Source organism: Theropithecus gelada, chromosome 11 (genome assembly GCF_003255815.1).
Source record: "Theropithecus gelada isolate Dixy chromosome 11, Tgel_1.0, whole genome shotgun sequence".
NCBI classification, from domain to species: Eukaryota; Metazoa; Chordata; class Mammalia; order Primates; family Cercopithecidae; genus Theropithecus; species Theropithecus gelada.
The window spans coordinates 40,236,784-40,253,618 of record NC_037679.1 but is presented as its reverse complement, the minus strand read 5'-3'; the positions used below and the strand labels follow the sequence as shown (position 1 = coordinate 40,253,618).

The window sequence follows — 16,835 nt, the reverse complement described above, 5'->3', positions numbered from 1 at the left end:
AATCAGTGCAAGTACAAGTAAAGGCTGAATATTAGTTTCTCAGAAATGGTACCACAAAGTTATCACAGATAGTTCTTCATAATTTCCAGCTTACTGTGCTACTTTTGAAGACAAGTAAAGTCAAAGACTGCCATAAATGGGGACGTTAAAGTAAAACAGAAAACATGTTAGTATAAATGTTGTGTGCAGTTTTGGTTGCCACAACTTGAAAAAGAAAAATACAATTGCAACAACAGGTGTTGTAGAAGAGGAGGGAAGCCTGAAATGTGTGGTAAGATTAAGAATTTGGGGCCGGGCGCGGTGGCTCAAGACTGTAATCCCAGCACTTTGGGAGGCCGAGACGGGCGGATCACGAGGTCAGGAGATCGAGACCATCCTGGCTAACAAGGTGAAACCCCGTCTCTACTAGAAAATACAAAAAAACTAGCCGGGCGAGGTGGCGGGCGCCTGTAGTCCCAGCTACTCGGGAGGCTGAGGCAGGAGAATGGCCTGTACCTGGGAGGCGGAGCTTGCAGTGAGCTGAGATCCATCCATTGCACTCCAGCCTGGGCGACAGAGCAAGACTCCATCTCAAAAAAAAAAAAAAAAAAAAAAAGAATTTGGGATTCTTCATTGTAAAAATGTAAGCTTTTTTTTTTTTAAATGGTCTTTGAATATCTGAGAGGCACATCCCGAAATACTGAGAGTAGAAAAGTTTAGAGTACATGACAAAACTTCCTATTTCTTACATTAAGTCCCTCTATCATTTATTTTGTAATAAAGAATCATACAAGGCAAATATATATATATTTACATATGTAAAATTTCTATTCACATATACACATGTAAATATATGCATGTATACATGCATGTGTACATATTTATATCCTTATGTATATGTATGTATGTGTATCTGTGTGTGTGTTTGTGTGTGTGTGTGTGTGTGTATCAATTCAGCCTGACAAGAAACAATAGAGGGGGAAAATAAATTTTACTTGAAGGAGAGAAAAGAAACCCATCACCAAATGAAGGCAGGTGTCAGAGAAAAAAATGAATCGTTCTGATTGTTTAAAAAATCTAACACATCAGCACTAAACCTTGTTTTGGTCGTGGTTTGACAGATGGCACCCCCTATTTCTAGAGTAAGCCTCCACCCCTTTTCTAAACCTGATGAACTCTAATGTCTTCACCAGGAGTACTTCAAGACGTTGCAAAAATACCACCTTTTCTGGGAACTTTCACCCCATCCTATTATTTGTGTCAAATATCTTTCAGGTCCTCTTTCACAGCCCTCAGGGCCTGCAAACCTCATCAGAGAACTGATATCCCCACCTGGTGCTGTGCCTTCTCCACCACTTTGAGCACAACACCTTTGTATCTTCAGCACAGTGTCTGGGGTAGAATAGGCATTTACTACATTTGTTGACTGTCTAAATGAATGAATAGTTGAGTGTATAAATCCATATGAACAATACAATTATGTTAACAAATACTCTTTGTTCAGTAGAAACCCTCGACACTTGTAGAATTTAGTGAACCTTGAATCTTCTTAGAAGGCATAAAATGTTTCCATTTGGGATATTTCATCAAACAGGAAATATCTTGATACAGGTTTTCAGATGATTCTGAAGCTATGTCCATGGAGGATATTTTGGCAGTTGTATAATTTTTTGTCGATCTGAACAACTGTGAGCTAAGGGGCAAAGGTGCAACCAGTTCAGCACTTTAACTGAAAGAGTGTACCACAGATTAAACAAAAAAGGTCACTGCTCTTTTATGTTTGACTTTCATTCTCCTTTTTTTTTTTTTTTTTCTAGGGCAGGAAATAGTATTAAGTCACTTAAACAGGAATAAAGTTACATAAATTTTGTAAGTCCACATCAGGACAAAAGGTCTTATCTACCACTTTCTTGTCATGTTTTCTTTTCAATCTTTTCCTTTTGATTTCTTTCCCCTTGTTTTCTTTTGACACTGAACTTTTCTTCTTTCTTTTTTTTTTTTTCCGTTATCACAATCCCTTTATGATATCAAACCGAATAAGATGCATATTATGATCACTAAATCTCCCATACCTGAAAGGACATCTCATCCAGATGAGGGATTCTTTTATCATGTAGTGCTTTGAATTATCTCAAAGATAGGCACCCAAACCAAACAGAATAGAAGCCCACAACAAAACAGAAATGTATGCAAAGAAGCTCAGATGTGGTTGCTGGAATATTTACAGCAGCTAACAGATTAACCCGTCATACAGCAACTTGACAACTCCAGAGTTGGCAAATGCCGATATGCAAATATGCCCTAAATATATCTACAAATTCTAACCAAAGAACAGACTGCCTTATGTGTGTTTTATATTTGAGAAACAAGCATTTTTAGGCAGAAGAGTTTTTTTATGAGCTCACAACATTATTTTTCCTCATGAAGATCAGGAATTGAGGAAACAAACCATATGATGACATCATATTTATATCTAAATGCTTCATTAATGCATGTGTGTTTATTTTTCCTATACTTACATTCTGTGGATCCCAACATTAAGATTTTAGGTACTATTAATCCTGATTATACCTATGAAAAATGAAATGAGAATGGTATGAATAAGGAGGTGTCCAAGAAGCTGACTTACTAGAGAAGTAAGAGATCATTCAACAAATATTCTGAGGCTCTACATGGGTCAAATTTTAATGTTAGTGCTACAGTGGATCCAAAAAGGAAAATGTGTATTCTAAGACCTCAGAGGACATTCATTGTTAAAAAAGTAAATTAATAAAAACTAATATGTATAAAATAGGTTAAAATAATTGCCATAAAAACTAACATGTATAAGATAGGTTAAAATAAGTGCCATAAAGGTCTGTTGGTAATGTAAACTTTAAAGCAATTTCAATTCTAAAGTCCACTGGAGGGAAGAGAGACTTAAAGAGATAACTACCTTCTTTTGCCATTCTGTATGTGTTAACTTTGCAAAGCCCACTCACTCACACAATTTAATCACCAGTCCTGTACCCCAATAACCTACAAGGGTCTATCTCCAACCGCATATGTATAACTCTTGGGCTGAGACTCTCATTACCAACTCTTGACTGGGCATCTTCGTGTTAAATGTCCTGAAGACACATCATGCTCAGCATGTTAAAGACTTTTAGTTTCCCTAGCCTCAAACCATCCTTCTGATTCTATTTCAATGAATATTCAAAAGCACCCTCATATGTTCTCACATTCAAAGTCTTAGACTTCTAACATTGAACCAAATCTGATTCCTCCCTATTAGGTATGCTGTCCTATGTAAACTCCCAAACTAATTAAACAGCCTGAAAACTAATCTCTTTGTCTCCATTGTGTGTAGTCAACTATCTTCCCAACTAAATGACCACCTTCTATCTTGTATCACCTGTATTCATACCTGGTTCAATCCCACTAGACTAGAAGGACTGTACTTTACTCATAGTTTTATCTGTTCTAGCACAGGATGAGCACTCCATACAAACACATTAAATTGAGTCAAATTCAATGTGGGTGCAGAAATCTCCACACAATTCAAGCCCTCTCAAATTTATTGAAATAGATTGTCTTCAGGATGGTACATCAGGAGGAAAATGAGAACGATAGAAATATCAAAGGATCTTCCATTTAGGCACTGAATGGAATCCAGAAAAGAACCTCTCAGAGAAAACCTGCGCCAGGCGCAGTGGCTCACGCCTGTAATCCCAGCACTTTGGGAGGCCGAGGTGGATGTATCACAAGGTCAGGAGATCACGACCATCCTGGCTAACACAGTGAAACCCCGTCTCTACTAAAAATACAAAAAATTAGCCGGGCATGGTGGCAGGTGCAGGTAGTCCCAGCTGCTCGAGAGGCTGAGGAAGGAGAATGGCATGAACCTGGGAGGTGGAGCTTGCAGTGAGCCAGCCTGGGCAACAGAGCAAGACTCACTCTCAAAAAAAAAAAAAAAAAAAAAAAAGAAAGAAAGAAAGAAAAGAAAGGAAAAACCTGTAGTAGCTAGGGTCCTTCCTTATTTGGAACCACTTTTCAATCTAATACTCTGTGTATTGCTTTTATTTTCTTTCTACTACACTGGCAAGTCAGCTTTTAATTTCTGAAAACCTTTTCTTCTGCCCATCCCATGAGATCCTACTCCAGGTCACAGTGAATTTCAGTGACTTAAAGTCTTGAGGTAGCACAAATGTTCTTATAAGATTTCTTCAGGCTTTTAAGAAACTAAATTTTTAAAAATTAAGTTATACTGTGTTTTCAGGGTCAGGAGTTTTCTCTCATGTTGATACTTTTATATTAGATCATAACTTTTCTGAGTTCTCTTTTATTTTATAGCCAAATGTTCAGTTGGACTCCAGGTGGTGAGTGTGCAAGGCAGAATTCGAAAAAGTGGAGGTTAAGAATTATGTCCAGCAGATTATTTGGCATGCTTCAATAAATAAATCTTCCAATCTCCAATATGCAGAAATATTTTTCAAGTCACTCGAGTTGTAACAAAATCATAAGGCTTCAATTCTACAATGAAACAAATATCTTCATGTGTGTGCATCTATGTATGATTTCAACAAAAATTTATTGAGCACCAACTACATACAAAGAAGAATGGTAGACCAAAATATACTAAAACATGACCTGTGTCCTCAGAGAGAATATATTTCCCTACGAAAAGTGTTCCTTTTCACAAGCAAGGCTTACATGGAACATCTTAAATTTCCTTTTAAAAAGCTAACTAATCAAATAGAACCACTATTTTAAGATGATTAAGAGACGACGTTTTCAGAACACTGATGCTACAGTAATCTAACAGTAATGAAGAAGTCACTCTCCTCAAGGATAAGAATGATTATGAAAGTCCCTTCTCCTACTAAAATTCTACAATTCGGTGAATATTAAACCACCTAATAAAGATGAGTAAGGAAAATTATACTGTTATCCTTTATAAGGGTCTATGAAGAAACAGTGTTATTCGGAGATACCAGGCAAAAGTGGTATTTGTTGATATTTGACACATTAAATGAATATTGATGCTTTCACCTTTGCTTTGTAAAAACACGTTTCATGGTGAACAGATTCAAAAATCCTTGAATGTCTTCCATGCTGTAAATCAAATAGTTCAATACTTTGGATAAACTGCCTCTGTTCAAACTGCCTAGGTCAATTCTCAAAATCACATTCATAATAAAGAATTGAATTCCCCTAGATCAAAAAATCAATTCTATACTGCATAAAACTTATACCTCAATTTAAAAGAATAAGAATATCTTATTTGAAATATATTTTTATATAATGTTATTAAACCAACTGATATTCAATCAAACATCTACTAAAGCAATTGTATATTTCTAGCATTTGAGACAATTCTGGAAGAAATGAGAGCAAAATATTTGATGTTAAATAATAAATGTTTTTATATTTAGCACTAGGCACAAAATCTCTTTAAGATATAAAGTAACTGTGTCAGGTGAGATCACGCCACTGCACTCCAGACTGGGCACAGGAAAAAAAATAAAAGCAAATGAAGTAACTCTCTAAACTTCAAAGTAAAATCTGCAAACATTTCCAGTCAGTGATCAAACATTCTTGGTGCAAAGTAAATCTGCTGCTATAGATAGTCATCCCTAAGAGAGTGAGTACCTTAGGTAACCCCGTTGTGCCAGATGTGTAAAGAACGTACAGTGGGTGTTCTGAAAGAACAGGAACACAGTCATGTGATTGGGCTTTTGCCATCTCTTCATCCCAGTCAAGGTCACGACCTGGAGCCAAAGGAACCGCCTCCTACACAGGAAAAATATAAGAGTATGTACTGTAATAAGGAGATTAAATCAAGAGAACAAAAAGTAGCTAAATCTATGTAAGTCCGAGCATCTGACTGAAAATCTAAGCCTATAATGGCACTAAACATCAGATTTATGACTAAAAAGCTCAAGTTTATGATTCAACATAAATGTTTATAAAAAGTCCAAAGGTTTTATATTCAACTAAACTGACAAAAAAACATGTTTCATTTAAATCTAGAGATATCATTTAGAAATTCAGTATAACGTGGTAATGTTTCCATCAACACTCATAGCTTAATTAACAAGGTTTCATGTTTTTATAGATGTATGTACACTAATAACTTTATAAACTAATTTTTATTTTCCATAGCCTATTTCTTTTACTTTGCATTTATCATCTTTACAATGATGTGTCAACTAAGCTAATAAATTTCTCTTCATACAATGGCCTTTAGGAGTAATACCACAGCTACCTTTCCAAATAAGAAAACATTAATTCTTCTTCAGGAGCAGGGAAGAATTCTACTATTGCTTTTTGAAGACTAAAATCCAGTATTGAAATTTAGTCAGAGTCTGTGATATATCCAAAATACGATCCAAATTTTACTCCTTCTAGATCATTCGTTATTGTGGGAGAAATATTTTTTTCCTTTTTTTGTTTCAAGAACCAGGCTCTGTGTTGTAAACTTTGTGATAATAGAGTCATGAGTTAAACAGATACATCTTTAAAGAAATTAAACAGACTTCTTTAAAAACAGTGACAATGAAATGGCCAAATGGGTGAAAAGCAGGGAAGTGGCTGATGGAAAAGTTACTCTGATGGGGAATTACAACTATTTAAGTAAAGTTAATACCCATTAAAAGTCTGGTTTTTTCTTAGATGTTAGCTGAGCTCAAGATCACACATCAGGAAGTTTATAATTGGCGAACATGTTAGCATAAGCACAAGCAAAGTTATATAACACTCAATGAGAGTTAATGCGATCTACTATCTAGAGATGTGTGTAACCATTTCATTAAAGTGATTCCTGAGATAAGCCCAAAGATTGAAAAATTTAGAAAAGACACTTCCATTTTCTAGGTTGCTTAATACATTAATCATGGTTGTAAAAACTGTTCATATATTTAAATAGGTACATTTACCAATTAATACTCCAAGATAACATCACAAATATGATGCCTGTATGAATAAACACATTTATAGCTAACACATTTATAGCTGAATTGAAGACCCTTCATCCAGTTGAAGTTTCAGGCCAAACTGCTTTCTCCAGCCCCACCCTGATAGGTACTGGCTCTGCCATTTAGATAAACAAAATAGTTGATTATGACCAAATTATATGTTTCCATTTCTTTTTATACAATGGATAAAAGCAACTAATTGCAAATTATCAAACTTTTGACAACACAGAGATCTATAAAAATCATCACACTGCAAAATAAAAACATCAATTAAGTGATCACAACAATAATTACAGGGTTGATAATTTTTATGGGCCTCTAATGAAATTTTTATGGGCCTCTAATGGACTTCAATAAATGGTTATTCTTCAGGCTAAGAAACAGAGGTACATGTAAAGGAAATCTGACAAATAAAGAGAGAAAACAAAACATTTTCACATATATGCATTTACTTCTATAGATATGTCTTTCCTAATTCTTGTAATTCTTAAAAGGCAGTATTGGGAGAGCGTAGGGGTGTAATATCCTTTGATTCCATCACTGCTTGCCTGAAGCTTAGGTGTGGCAGCCAAGTTTTTACCTCCTCTTACAAAAATGCAATCCCGGTTAATAAGACACACCGCTGAGCCTTTGTGTCTCTCTAAATTCAAAGCAAAGCCATTCCACTGGGCTTAGTTACTGCCTAAACAGCAGGTCTACTAGAAAGAACAAGAGATTTCTACAGCCCTCATCTATATCACAATAGAGGAAAGGGCCTGCAGAAAAAGAGAGAAGCTGAGAAAGTAAGCTAGTTATTGGAGGGGAGCAGGCAGTTAATCTCTATTAAGAAGAAAAGAGAAGAGACTTGCGTTAGAGAAAACTGAATAAGGAACATTGATATCCTCCATATGCAATGTGTTTATAGTGAAAGAAATATCATATGTCTTTTTGGTTACAAGTCATTAAACTGGAGTTTAAATCCTGGTTCTGCCACTTATTAGCCGTGACTTTGGGCTATGACCTCTCTCCATTACTGAGTTTCTTTATCTCTAAAATAAGGCTAGTAACATCTATTTCATTGGTTTGTTAGAATTAAATAAGAAAAAAATATTTGGAAGTACTTAGCATTGGGCCTAGAACTTAGTACCTCATAAGTTCTGTGCAAACTACATATTAATGTGAACAGCACACATATACTCATATATGCATACACTGTGTGTGTGTTCCTGCCATTCCTCTAAACTGTTCTTACCCAAGGCCTTCTATATTGCTGATTTTGCATTATCTGATTTAAACAGCAAAGAAGCTTTTTTTTAAAGAAAGTGCTTGAGGTCTTCTGAAAGAAACTTAAAATTCTTCTTCAAGATCATAAGAACATTAAAACCATTAAGTGCAGCAGTTCATGAACCACAGACTACTAAAACTTTACACAGGAATTTAATGTGGTAATGGGAATTGCTTGGTGGTAATCAAAATGATGTATTTTTAATACTCTGTTCTCATATCTTGTCATTTAAGTATTTTCAAATAAAACTTGTCAAGAGTTCTACAAATTGCACATGATTCTTTAAGTCTTGCAATTTCACTTCTCCAAAAAAAAAAAAAAAAACTTAATCTGCTAGAAACCCAAGTTGATGTCAACATAAATAGCTAAAGATTTGCTTGGGTGAAGAAATAAGGTGATCATCAGTTCAAAGTTACAGAAAAAGTACCGTAAATTGTATTCATTGGTATATTACACTGTTCTCCCTTCCTTCATGGATCGCAGAATAATGTATCTACTTAGAATATTCATGTTTTGTTTTCCTGAGCATAGTTTTATTTCTAGCCTAAATACTTTTCTAAATTTTAAGAAGATGTTTGCATTCAAATTAGTCACACCACTCCAAGAGTCAGGAGAGCTGAGGGATTAAGCATACAGTCAGAGTGCATACATTCAAATCTCGACTCTGGAGCTTTCAAACCGGGCAAGTTGCTTTATCTCCGTGTTCACTGGAGTCCTCCTCTATTAAAATAGTAATATTATTATCATCTAGTTAATACAGTTACCAGGAAAATTAAAAAATATATTCATTAGTAGAATGTCTTATAAATCATACGGTAAGCAGTCAATTCGTGTTTGTTGTTATTATTATTGTTAATATAATCTGAGCTAATTAAAAACACAACAATAGCAGTATACATAGAATCCAATTCATTAATCTCACACATATTTCTGTGTTTCAGTCTTTTGGTTTTAGGCTAGATTTTCATGAAGTCAGTAGGTCTTATTCATATTTTTTTAGAAATAACAATGACATTCAGCAGTATACTTAATAGCTTATAAATCAAGTGTATCTTTTAAGTGGTAAAAACTAAAATCATTCTTAGCATATTAACATTAGCAAGAACCAAATTCAATATTCAGATTACCATATTTGGACGATTATAAATGAGAATTTTCTCTGGTTTGTGTTGTCCTATTTTTAGCGCTTCTTCTACAAGTGGTACGTACTCTACCCTCCTTCCAGGTTCAATGCCAAATGATGCTGTAACAACCACCTTGGGCTACAATTAAAAAATAATAATGGAGAGAAAGCTTTAACAATGTTAATTAGGGTAATCACAATATTTTAGTTGCAGACTGGCAATTTAACATTTCTAAAGAAATATCTGAATGATTCTGTTTTCTACTGAATGGTATGAAAATGAATAAACCATTTGTAATTGTTATAGACTTAACCACTTCTACATAAATCTCATTTACCTGTTCAAAACTGCATACTCAATGATGTTTTTGACTCATATGTATGAAATGTATAAATCCCTTTCAAATAATTCATTAAGCCAGGTGGATTTGCCATGAACTAGTACAATGCAAATCTTGAGGCCCTTTACTTGCAAAGGCCCCAGTAAGAGCTGGCTGCTGCTGAGGTTGTAGTAGCATTTCATAGGTTTTCTATATATTTCTCTTCTAAATGCCTAAAGAGACTGCAGCAGAAAAAGACGCAAATCTCCAATAACTTGTAATATTTTTTCTAATTCTAAATATATATTCATATTCACCAAATATTACATTATATTATTTTCTTAAAAAGGCTCCCAAATGATTAAAGTTTCAAGCCCCACAAAGCCTAGACCTGCCCCTGTCCTTAAAATACACTTTGTACTCTTTACCTGGCAATTTGCTAAGTCATTCTTCAAGACAAACACAGGTGTAGGCAAAATGTATCCCTGTTGGGAACCACAGCTTATGTCAATCTTTCTTCTTCAGTATATTCTGGACATGCCTCAAATGTTCAGCTGTAGTCAGTGTTCATACATCTCTACTACTGCACAGTAAGCTTTATAAGACCAAGTTTGAATGCCATTTATTTTTGTGTTTCCTATACCTAGCACAGTGCTTGGCATGTCATGAGCTTTCAGCAAACATTTGTGGAACTCATTAATTTGCAGAAAAATAAGTCCTCATATTTTTAAGTATATTGTTTCTTCACCAAGAAATCCAAAGCAAAAGAGACAGATAATAAATTATTCAGAAGGCAGAAAATTGACCCAAGGTATTGCATGTATTCCTGAATTCTGATTTCTAGTTATAATACATTTCATCTAGGAAAGGTTTATACTGTGCTAAATACATGCGTATATAGTATTGTCTGCTTTTTTGAATATAATTTAATATTCATGGAACTGAGGCTCAGTGCAATTACATAGTTTGCCCCAGGTTACAAGTGGCGAAGGCAGAAGGAAGGCCAGTTCGGTCTGGTTGCAGAACCTCTTTCCACCATATCAAGTTGCCTTAAAACAAAACAGAAAAAAAAAAAAAAAAAAGCAAAAAGTCTTGTTTCCTTTTATTATATTTTTAAAGGTCAGACATTTGAAAATAATTCACATTTTAATATCTGTAATATGCACAAAAAAAGCTCTAGATAGCATTCCTTAAAATTAGAATTCTGAATAAACAAAAGCAAGCTACATATCAGATTAGTAGCATATATAGAATATATCAAAGTTTGAATAATTTAATAAAGTCAAAATTAGACTTCTCCTCTGAAAAAAATAATTCCTTTCATATTTCTATTAACAGTCTTATTGGAGATATTGAGTCTAGACTGACTTGTTAGAATACATCGTTTCCATCTTCTTATATAAAAATAAAACTTTTTCTTTAGCCTATTTATCTGAAGATCATGACATCAAAACCATTCCTAATTTCAACTACACACTAATTTTACCTAACTGTCTCAGATATACATCTCTATCTCCATCTTCTCTCCTTACATTTGACCTGCCCAATTGCCTTATCTATAAAAGCATTTATTGCAGAAACCCCTTAACAAAGGAGTCTTAGGGGGTGTGTGTGTGTGTGTGTGTGCACGTGTGTGTGTGTGTGATGGATGAAAATTCCTTAAATGGTATACCATAACTTTCGTAAATTCTTATTTTTTTTTACATATTGTAATTTCCCTGTATCTTATCAAAATTTTTTAAAGTTTCATTTGCAGGTCAGTGACTGATATTTTTTCCCTAGATTTTCTTCATAGGCATTAACTCAACATGTTTAAAAAGAAGAAAAAAAAAATGATAAAAAGGACCCAGATGGTTTGTCCACAAATCAGCTTTCTTATTTTAATAACTAACCTATTACAAAATAAAGTGAGATATGCAAAGCCTCACTCTATACCTAGCACTCAGGGGGGCTTCAGTATATATTACCTCTCTTCCCATTAAGAATGTCTCATCTTGGGCTTCTAAAATTCTAAAGGTCAACCATCTCTTACTCTGATAGGCAGCTTCCTTCCTGAATCTTCCCAGAGTCCTTTTTCCCCTTCATATTGCCCACCGTTTTACAAACAGATCACCTTTCAAAGGTTTTTATTACAGCTTCCAGCTTCACTCCTAGTCACATACTGCAAGACCTGCCTCTTCTTAACATTGCTTCAAACGTGACACTTTCCTGTTCAAAAACTTTTACTCGTTAACAGAATCCAGTTCAGACAAAACCCGCCTTTGCAAGCTCACCGTCTCTCACCTTTTAGTCATATTGGTCTACTTGCTGTCCTTCCAAATGAATTTTACCATTTCCTGTCTCTACTGCTTGACTCACATTCTTTTTCTGCCTTTTGGATCCTAATATGTCATTCTCTTCAACTAGCTGAATCTTAGCCAAGATCTAACTCGAATCTCACCTCCTTCAGGAAGCCTTCTTTGGCCACCCCGACTGAAAGAAAGTGTTCCTTCCTCTAAATCAGGGGTCTGCAAACTACGGTTGTGAGCCAAACCCAGCACAAAGCCTGTTTCTGTAAAATATTATTGACAAATACGCACCTATCGTGTACGTGTTGTCTAAGGCTGCTTTTGTGCTACAACAGCAAAGCTGAGTAGGTACAATAGAGATCGTGTCATCCATACTGCCTAAAATATTTACTATCTGGTCAATTACAGTTAAAATTTTTCTAACTCCTACACTAAATTCATAGATTAATAATAGTTAACATTTTTTAAATGAGTACTCTATACCAGACACTGTGCTGTTTTAGATTAAATAGCTCAATGATATTTCACAACAGACTCACTAAATTGTTATTTTTGTACCCCATTCAAACATATATACTTCCTGGATGTATATGGATTGTAAAACTAGTTATATGTCCCATCCATTTGATAAGTATTACTTATTATCCAGTTGCAAAGACAGTATCAGGAACATAGTGGGAGCTTAATCAAATATATGTTGAATGAACAAATTAGTTATTAGTCCTTTTCTTCTATGTCTTATACACCCAAATATACGACAAGCTAAGTTGGAAAGCATACACCTTCTCTTATAGTTTATATTCCCCAAGGCACCCAGCAAGATGTCTTTCACATAGAACTGACTTTAAAACAAATGTGTGATTAACAGATGTACGTGAAATAAAAAACATTTTATTTATGTATTTATTTAAATAGCTTGAAGTCTGGGCTTTTAGGGTACCTGTCACCCAAATAGTGTACATTGTATCCAATAGGTAGTTTTTCATCCTTCATCCCCCTTCTACTCTTCCCCTTTCTGGATTTCCAATGTCCATTATACCACTCTATATGTCTTTGCATACAGATAGCTTAGCTTCCACTTAACAGTGAGAACATGAAGTATTTGGTTTTCTGTTCCTGAGTTGTTTCACTTAGGGTAATGTTCTCCAGTTCCACCCAATTTACTACAAAAGATATTACTTTATTCTTTCTTATGGCTGAGAAGTATTCCATGGTGCGTGTGTGTGTGTGTGTGTGTGTGTGTGTATCTCACATTTTCTTTATCCACTCTTCAGTTGGTGGTCACTTAGGTTGATTACATATCTTTGAAATTGTAAATTAAGCTGCAATAAATGTATGCATGTAGGTGTCTTTTTGGTATTTAATATAATGATTTCTAGAAAAAGTATATATCAACTATCCTATTTGAAGGGAGGATCTAACAGGTATAGATCATTCTCAGATGATTCCTCCACAGATGAATATGATTTCCCAAAATAAAGCACTTACCTTTACATGATCAATGCGACTGCTTAGTTCTTTGGAAGCAAATCCTCCAAATATGAGACTGTGGATGGCACCTATCCTTGCACATGCCAGCATGGCATACATTGCCTGTGGGATCATGGGCATGTAGATAACGACAGTGTCACCTTTCTTGATGCCATGCTTGACGAAGACACCAGCCAGCTTGGAGACCTATGCCAAGACCATTAGATCAGTAAAGTGTTTTTTGTATTGTTTCACTAAACTTCTAACTTAAGGTAGTAATACTAGAAGATGATCAGCCACTTGGCAGTAGATTAAAGGAGCCTGAGTAACACGTATTTGATGATGATGATAATGCTTTAGATAGTGATAGTAATAACAATTGTATTATAATCATTAATTATAAACCAACCTACTATTATTATATCACATAAACTTTACGACTTAAGACTGCTTAACTATTCATGTTACAACATTTTTACTGAGCAACTATTATATACCAGATATGGTATGTAAGAGTTGGGAACACAACACTGATAAATGAAAGACACAGAATTGCCCCTGTAGAGCCTGTGTATTGCAAAAGGTGAATCTGTCAGGTGAAGAGAAAAACAAAATAATTACAAATTTAGATAGATGTTGGGTAACTGTTAAAGGAAACAAGTATACATTAATAAAGAAAACATATCATTAAACACTAATAAAGCAAATAAGACAAATTCTACTATATTATTATTTACATCTAAAGATAAGGTAATAAGGCTCAGAGCTTATTAGCTCTGGTAAACAGCTATTAGCTAAGGTAAACAGCTAACCAAGGTCAGAGAACTAGCAAATGCTGTAACAGGACACGATCACAGGTCTTCCGACCTCATATTCGTTGCTCTTTCTATGCCTTTATAGTTTTTTTACACTAATCATTTATACAAAGTGACTTCCCTCTGTATTTGGATGAAATGTACACAGTTCTTTTTGCTTTTGTGTTTTTGAGACCTCAACATATAAATGTCTCTTCCCTGTAACGTGTTTTTGTACTTTCTAGCAATAAAGACAAAACAGATCATAAGCCCACACACGATGAAATTTCTTTCAAGAATCCTTCCCATTGGCAATTATAGCGGGCTGTGGGAAGCACCCCCAGACCTTAATGAATAAGTAGCTCAACATTCTTTTACTTAAAATATATATATTAAGTATCTATTGTATGTCAGATACTGTTTTCAGATACTTCAGATAAGTAAACAAGATAAGACAATAATCTCTACCCTCCAAATACTTATACTTTAGCAGAGAAAATACTTACAATAAGCAATAAACACAAGAAATAAGGAAATTATCAATTATGGTAAAAAATCTTCATTCATATGGGGGAGGGAAGTAGAGCAGAGTAAAGAGGATTTGGAGTGCAGGGGAAGGAGTGGATGCAATTCTCACTGGGACCTCACTAAGAAAGCAACAAGTTTAGTAAGACATGTAGAAGGTTGGAAAAAAGTGGATATCTATAAGTGTACTATTTTAGGCAAAGAGAAAATCAGTGAAGTACAAACATGTAAGAGGTAAAGGAGATCATATGTGATGCAATCAAGGAACAGCAAGGAAACCAGGGGCCTGGAGAAGAAAAAAGTGACAAGACAGTTGTCAATCAGATCAGGGGACTAAAGGACCTGTATGGGCGTGGTGGGCAATTAGAAGGACCATGACTTGACTTTGAATGTGACTGCCCAACACAATGAAGACAGGAGGCTTGGGAGAAGAAATTAGGCCACACGGCTATTTATGGTTCCTTTCATTTTTGTCTCTCCTACTTTCAGAACAAGTTTAAAGAATTCTGAATCCTGGCCATTTTTCTCTTTTCTCTTTATTCACTTACTCTGTATAGATGAGGAAAGGTGTGGTCAAGGTTAAAGTCTCTGGTGAAATAAAGTAGAAGCAAACAAACAAACAAAAAACTATTTTAGTGTTTATTCTACTTTATATTGCAAACTCTATAATTGAGTGCTATGTTTCAGGAACTTCAAAGATGCTAGCAGAAGGTTATGAGAAAGATACACTAAAGTAATAAAAATCATGAACTTGAATTCTATATGGAATTCAAAAAACAAGGCAAAAACTGGAAAGTTATATCCAAACATCTCAGTGTGCAACCCCTGCAGAAAGTGACCATGCTTTGTGATCACATTACTCGGTACATCATTTAAGGTACCACACTGAGAGAGACCAAGGAGAAGAGCTAGTCTTTTCCAAAGCTGTGACTTCAGCATCTTGAATTGTGCCAGTTGTTGAATAAAAACGACATTCAAGCAAGGTCCGTACAACAAATAATTCAGTAACTTTATAATCCAGTCTCACTTTACAGTGTTAATGGAAGATGCCCACAAATTTTCTGTCCTCTGAAATAAATGAGATTAAAAAATAACTAAGATCAGAGCAGAACTGAAGGAGACAGAGACACAAAAAAAACCTTCAAAAAATCAATTAATCTAGGAGCTGGTTTTTTGAAAAGATCAACAAAATAGACCGCTAGAAAGACTAATAAAGAAGAAAAGAAGAATCAAATAGATGCAATAAAAAACGATAAAGGGGATATCACCACCAAACCCACAGAAATGCAAACTACCATCAGAGAATACCATAAACACCTCTACGCAAATCAACTAGAAAATCTAGAAGAAATGGATAAATTTCTGGACACATACACCCTCCCAAGACTAAACCATGAAGAAGTTGAATCCCTGAATAGACCAATAACATGCTCTGAAATTGAGGCAATAATTAATAGCCTACCAACCAAAAAAAGTCCAGGACCCGACGGATTCACAGCCGAATTCTACCAGAGGTACAAAAACAAGCTGGTATCATTCCTTCTGAAACTATTATAATAAATAGAAAAAGAGGGAATCTTCCCTAACTCATTTTGCGAGGCCAGCATCAACCTGATACCAAAGCCTGGCAGAGACACAACAAAAAAAGAGAATTTCAGATCAATATCCCTGATGAACATAGGTGCAAAAATCCTCAATAAAATACTGGCAAACCGAATCCAGCCACACATTAAAAAGCATATCCACCACGATCAGGTTGGCTTCATCCCTGAGATGCAAGGTTGGTTCAACATATGCAAATCAATAAACATAATCCATCAGATAAACAGAAACAAAGACAAAAACCACACGACTATCTCAATAGATGCAGAAAAGGACTTTGACACAATTTGACAGCCCTTCATACTAAAAACTCTCAATAAACTAGGTATTGATGGGATGTATCTCAAAATAATAAGAGCTATTTATGACAAACCCACAGCCAATATCATACTGAATGGGTAAAAACTGGAAGCATTCTCTTTGAAAACTGGCACAAGACAGGGATGCCCTCTCTTACCACTCCTATTCAACATAGAGTTGAAAGTTCTGGCCAGGGCAATCAGGCAGGAGAAAG

At 35.1% G+C, this 16,835-nt stretch overlaps 1 protein-coding gene across 2 annotated transcripts in view; it reads right to left on the bottom strand.

The window, feature by feature from the left end:
• The window catches only part of ACSS3 (acyl-CoA synthetase short chain family member 3), a 177,376-nt gene that overhangs the window by 109,249 nt on the left and 51,292 nt on the right, over positions 1–16,835 (bottom strand). Inside the window, exons 3-6 of one of the 2 annotated variants that reach the window (XM_025402039.1) lie at positions 13,419–13,607; positions 9,327–9,461; positions 5,611–5,751; positions 2,499–2,550 (exon numbers count right to left, since the gene is read on the bottom strand). Coding sequence is in view for 1 of the 2 variants with exons in the window: in XM_025402038.1 (XP_025257823.1) it covers positions 5,611–5,751; positions 9,327–9,461; positions 13,419–13,607 (465 nt within the window). In the remaining variant the exon portion in view is untranslated. The remainder of the gene's footprint in view (positions 1–2,498; positions 2,551–5,610; positions 5,752–9,326; positions 9,462–13,418; positions 13,608–16,835) is intronic. The other variant, XM_025402038.1, reaches the window with a different exon arrangement.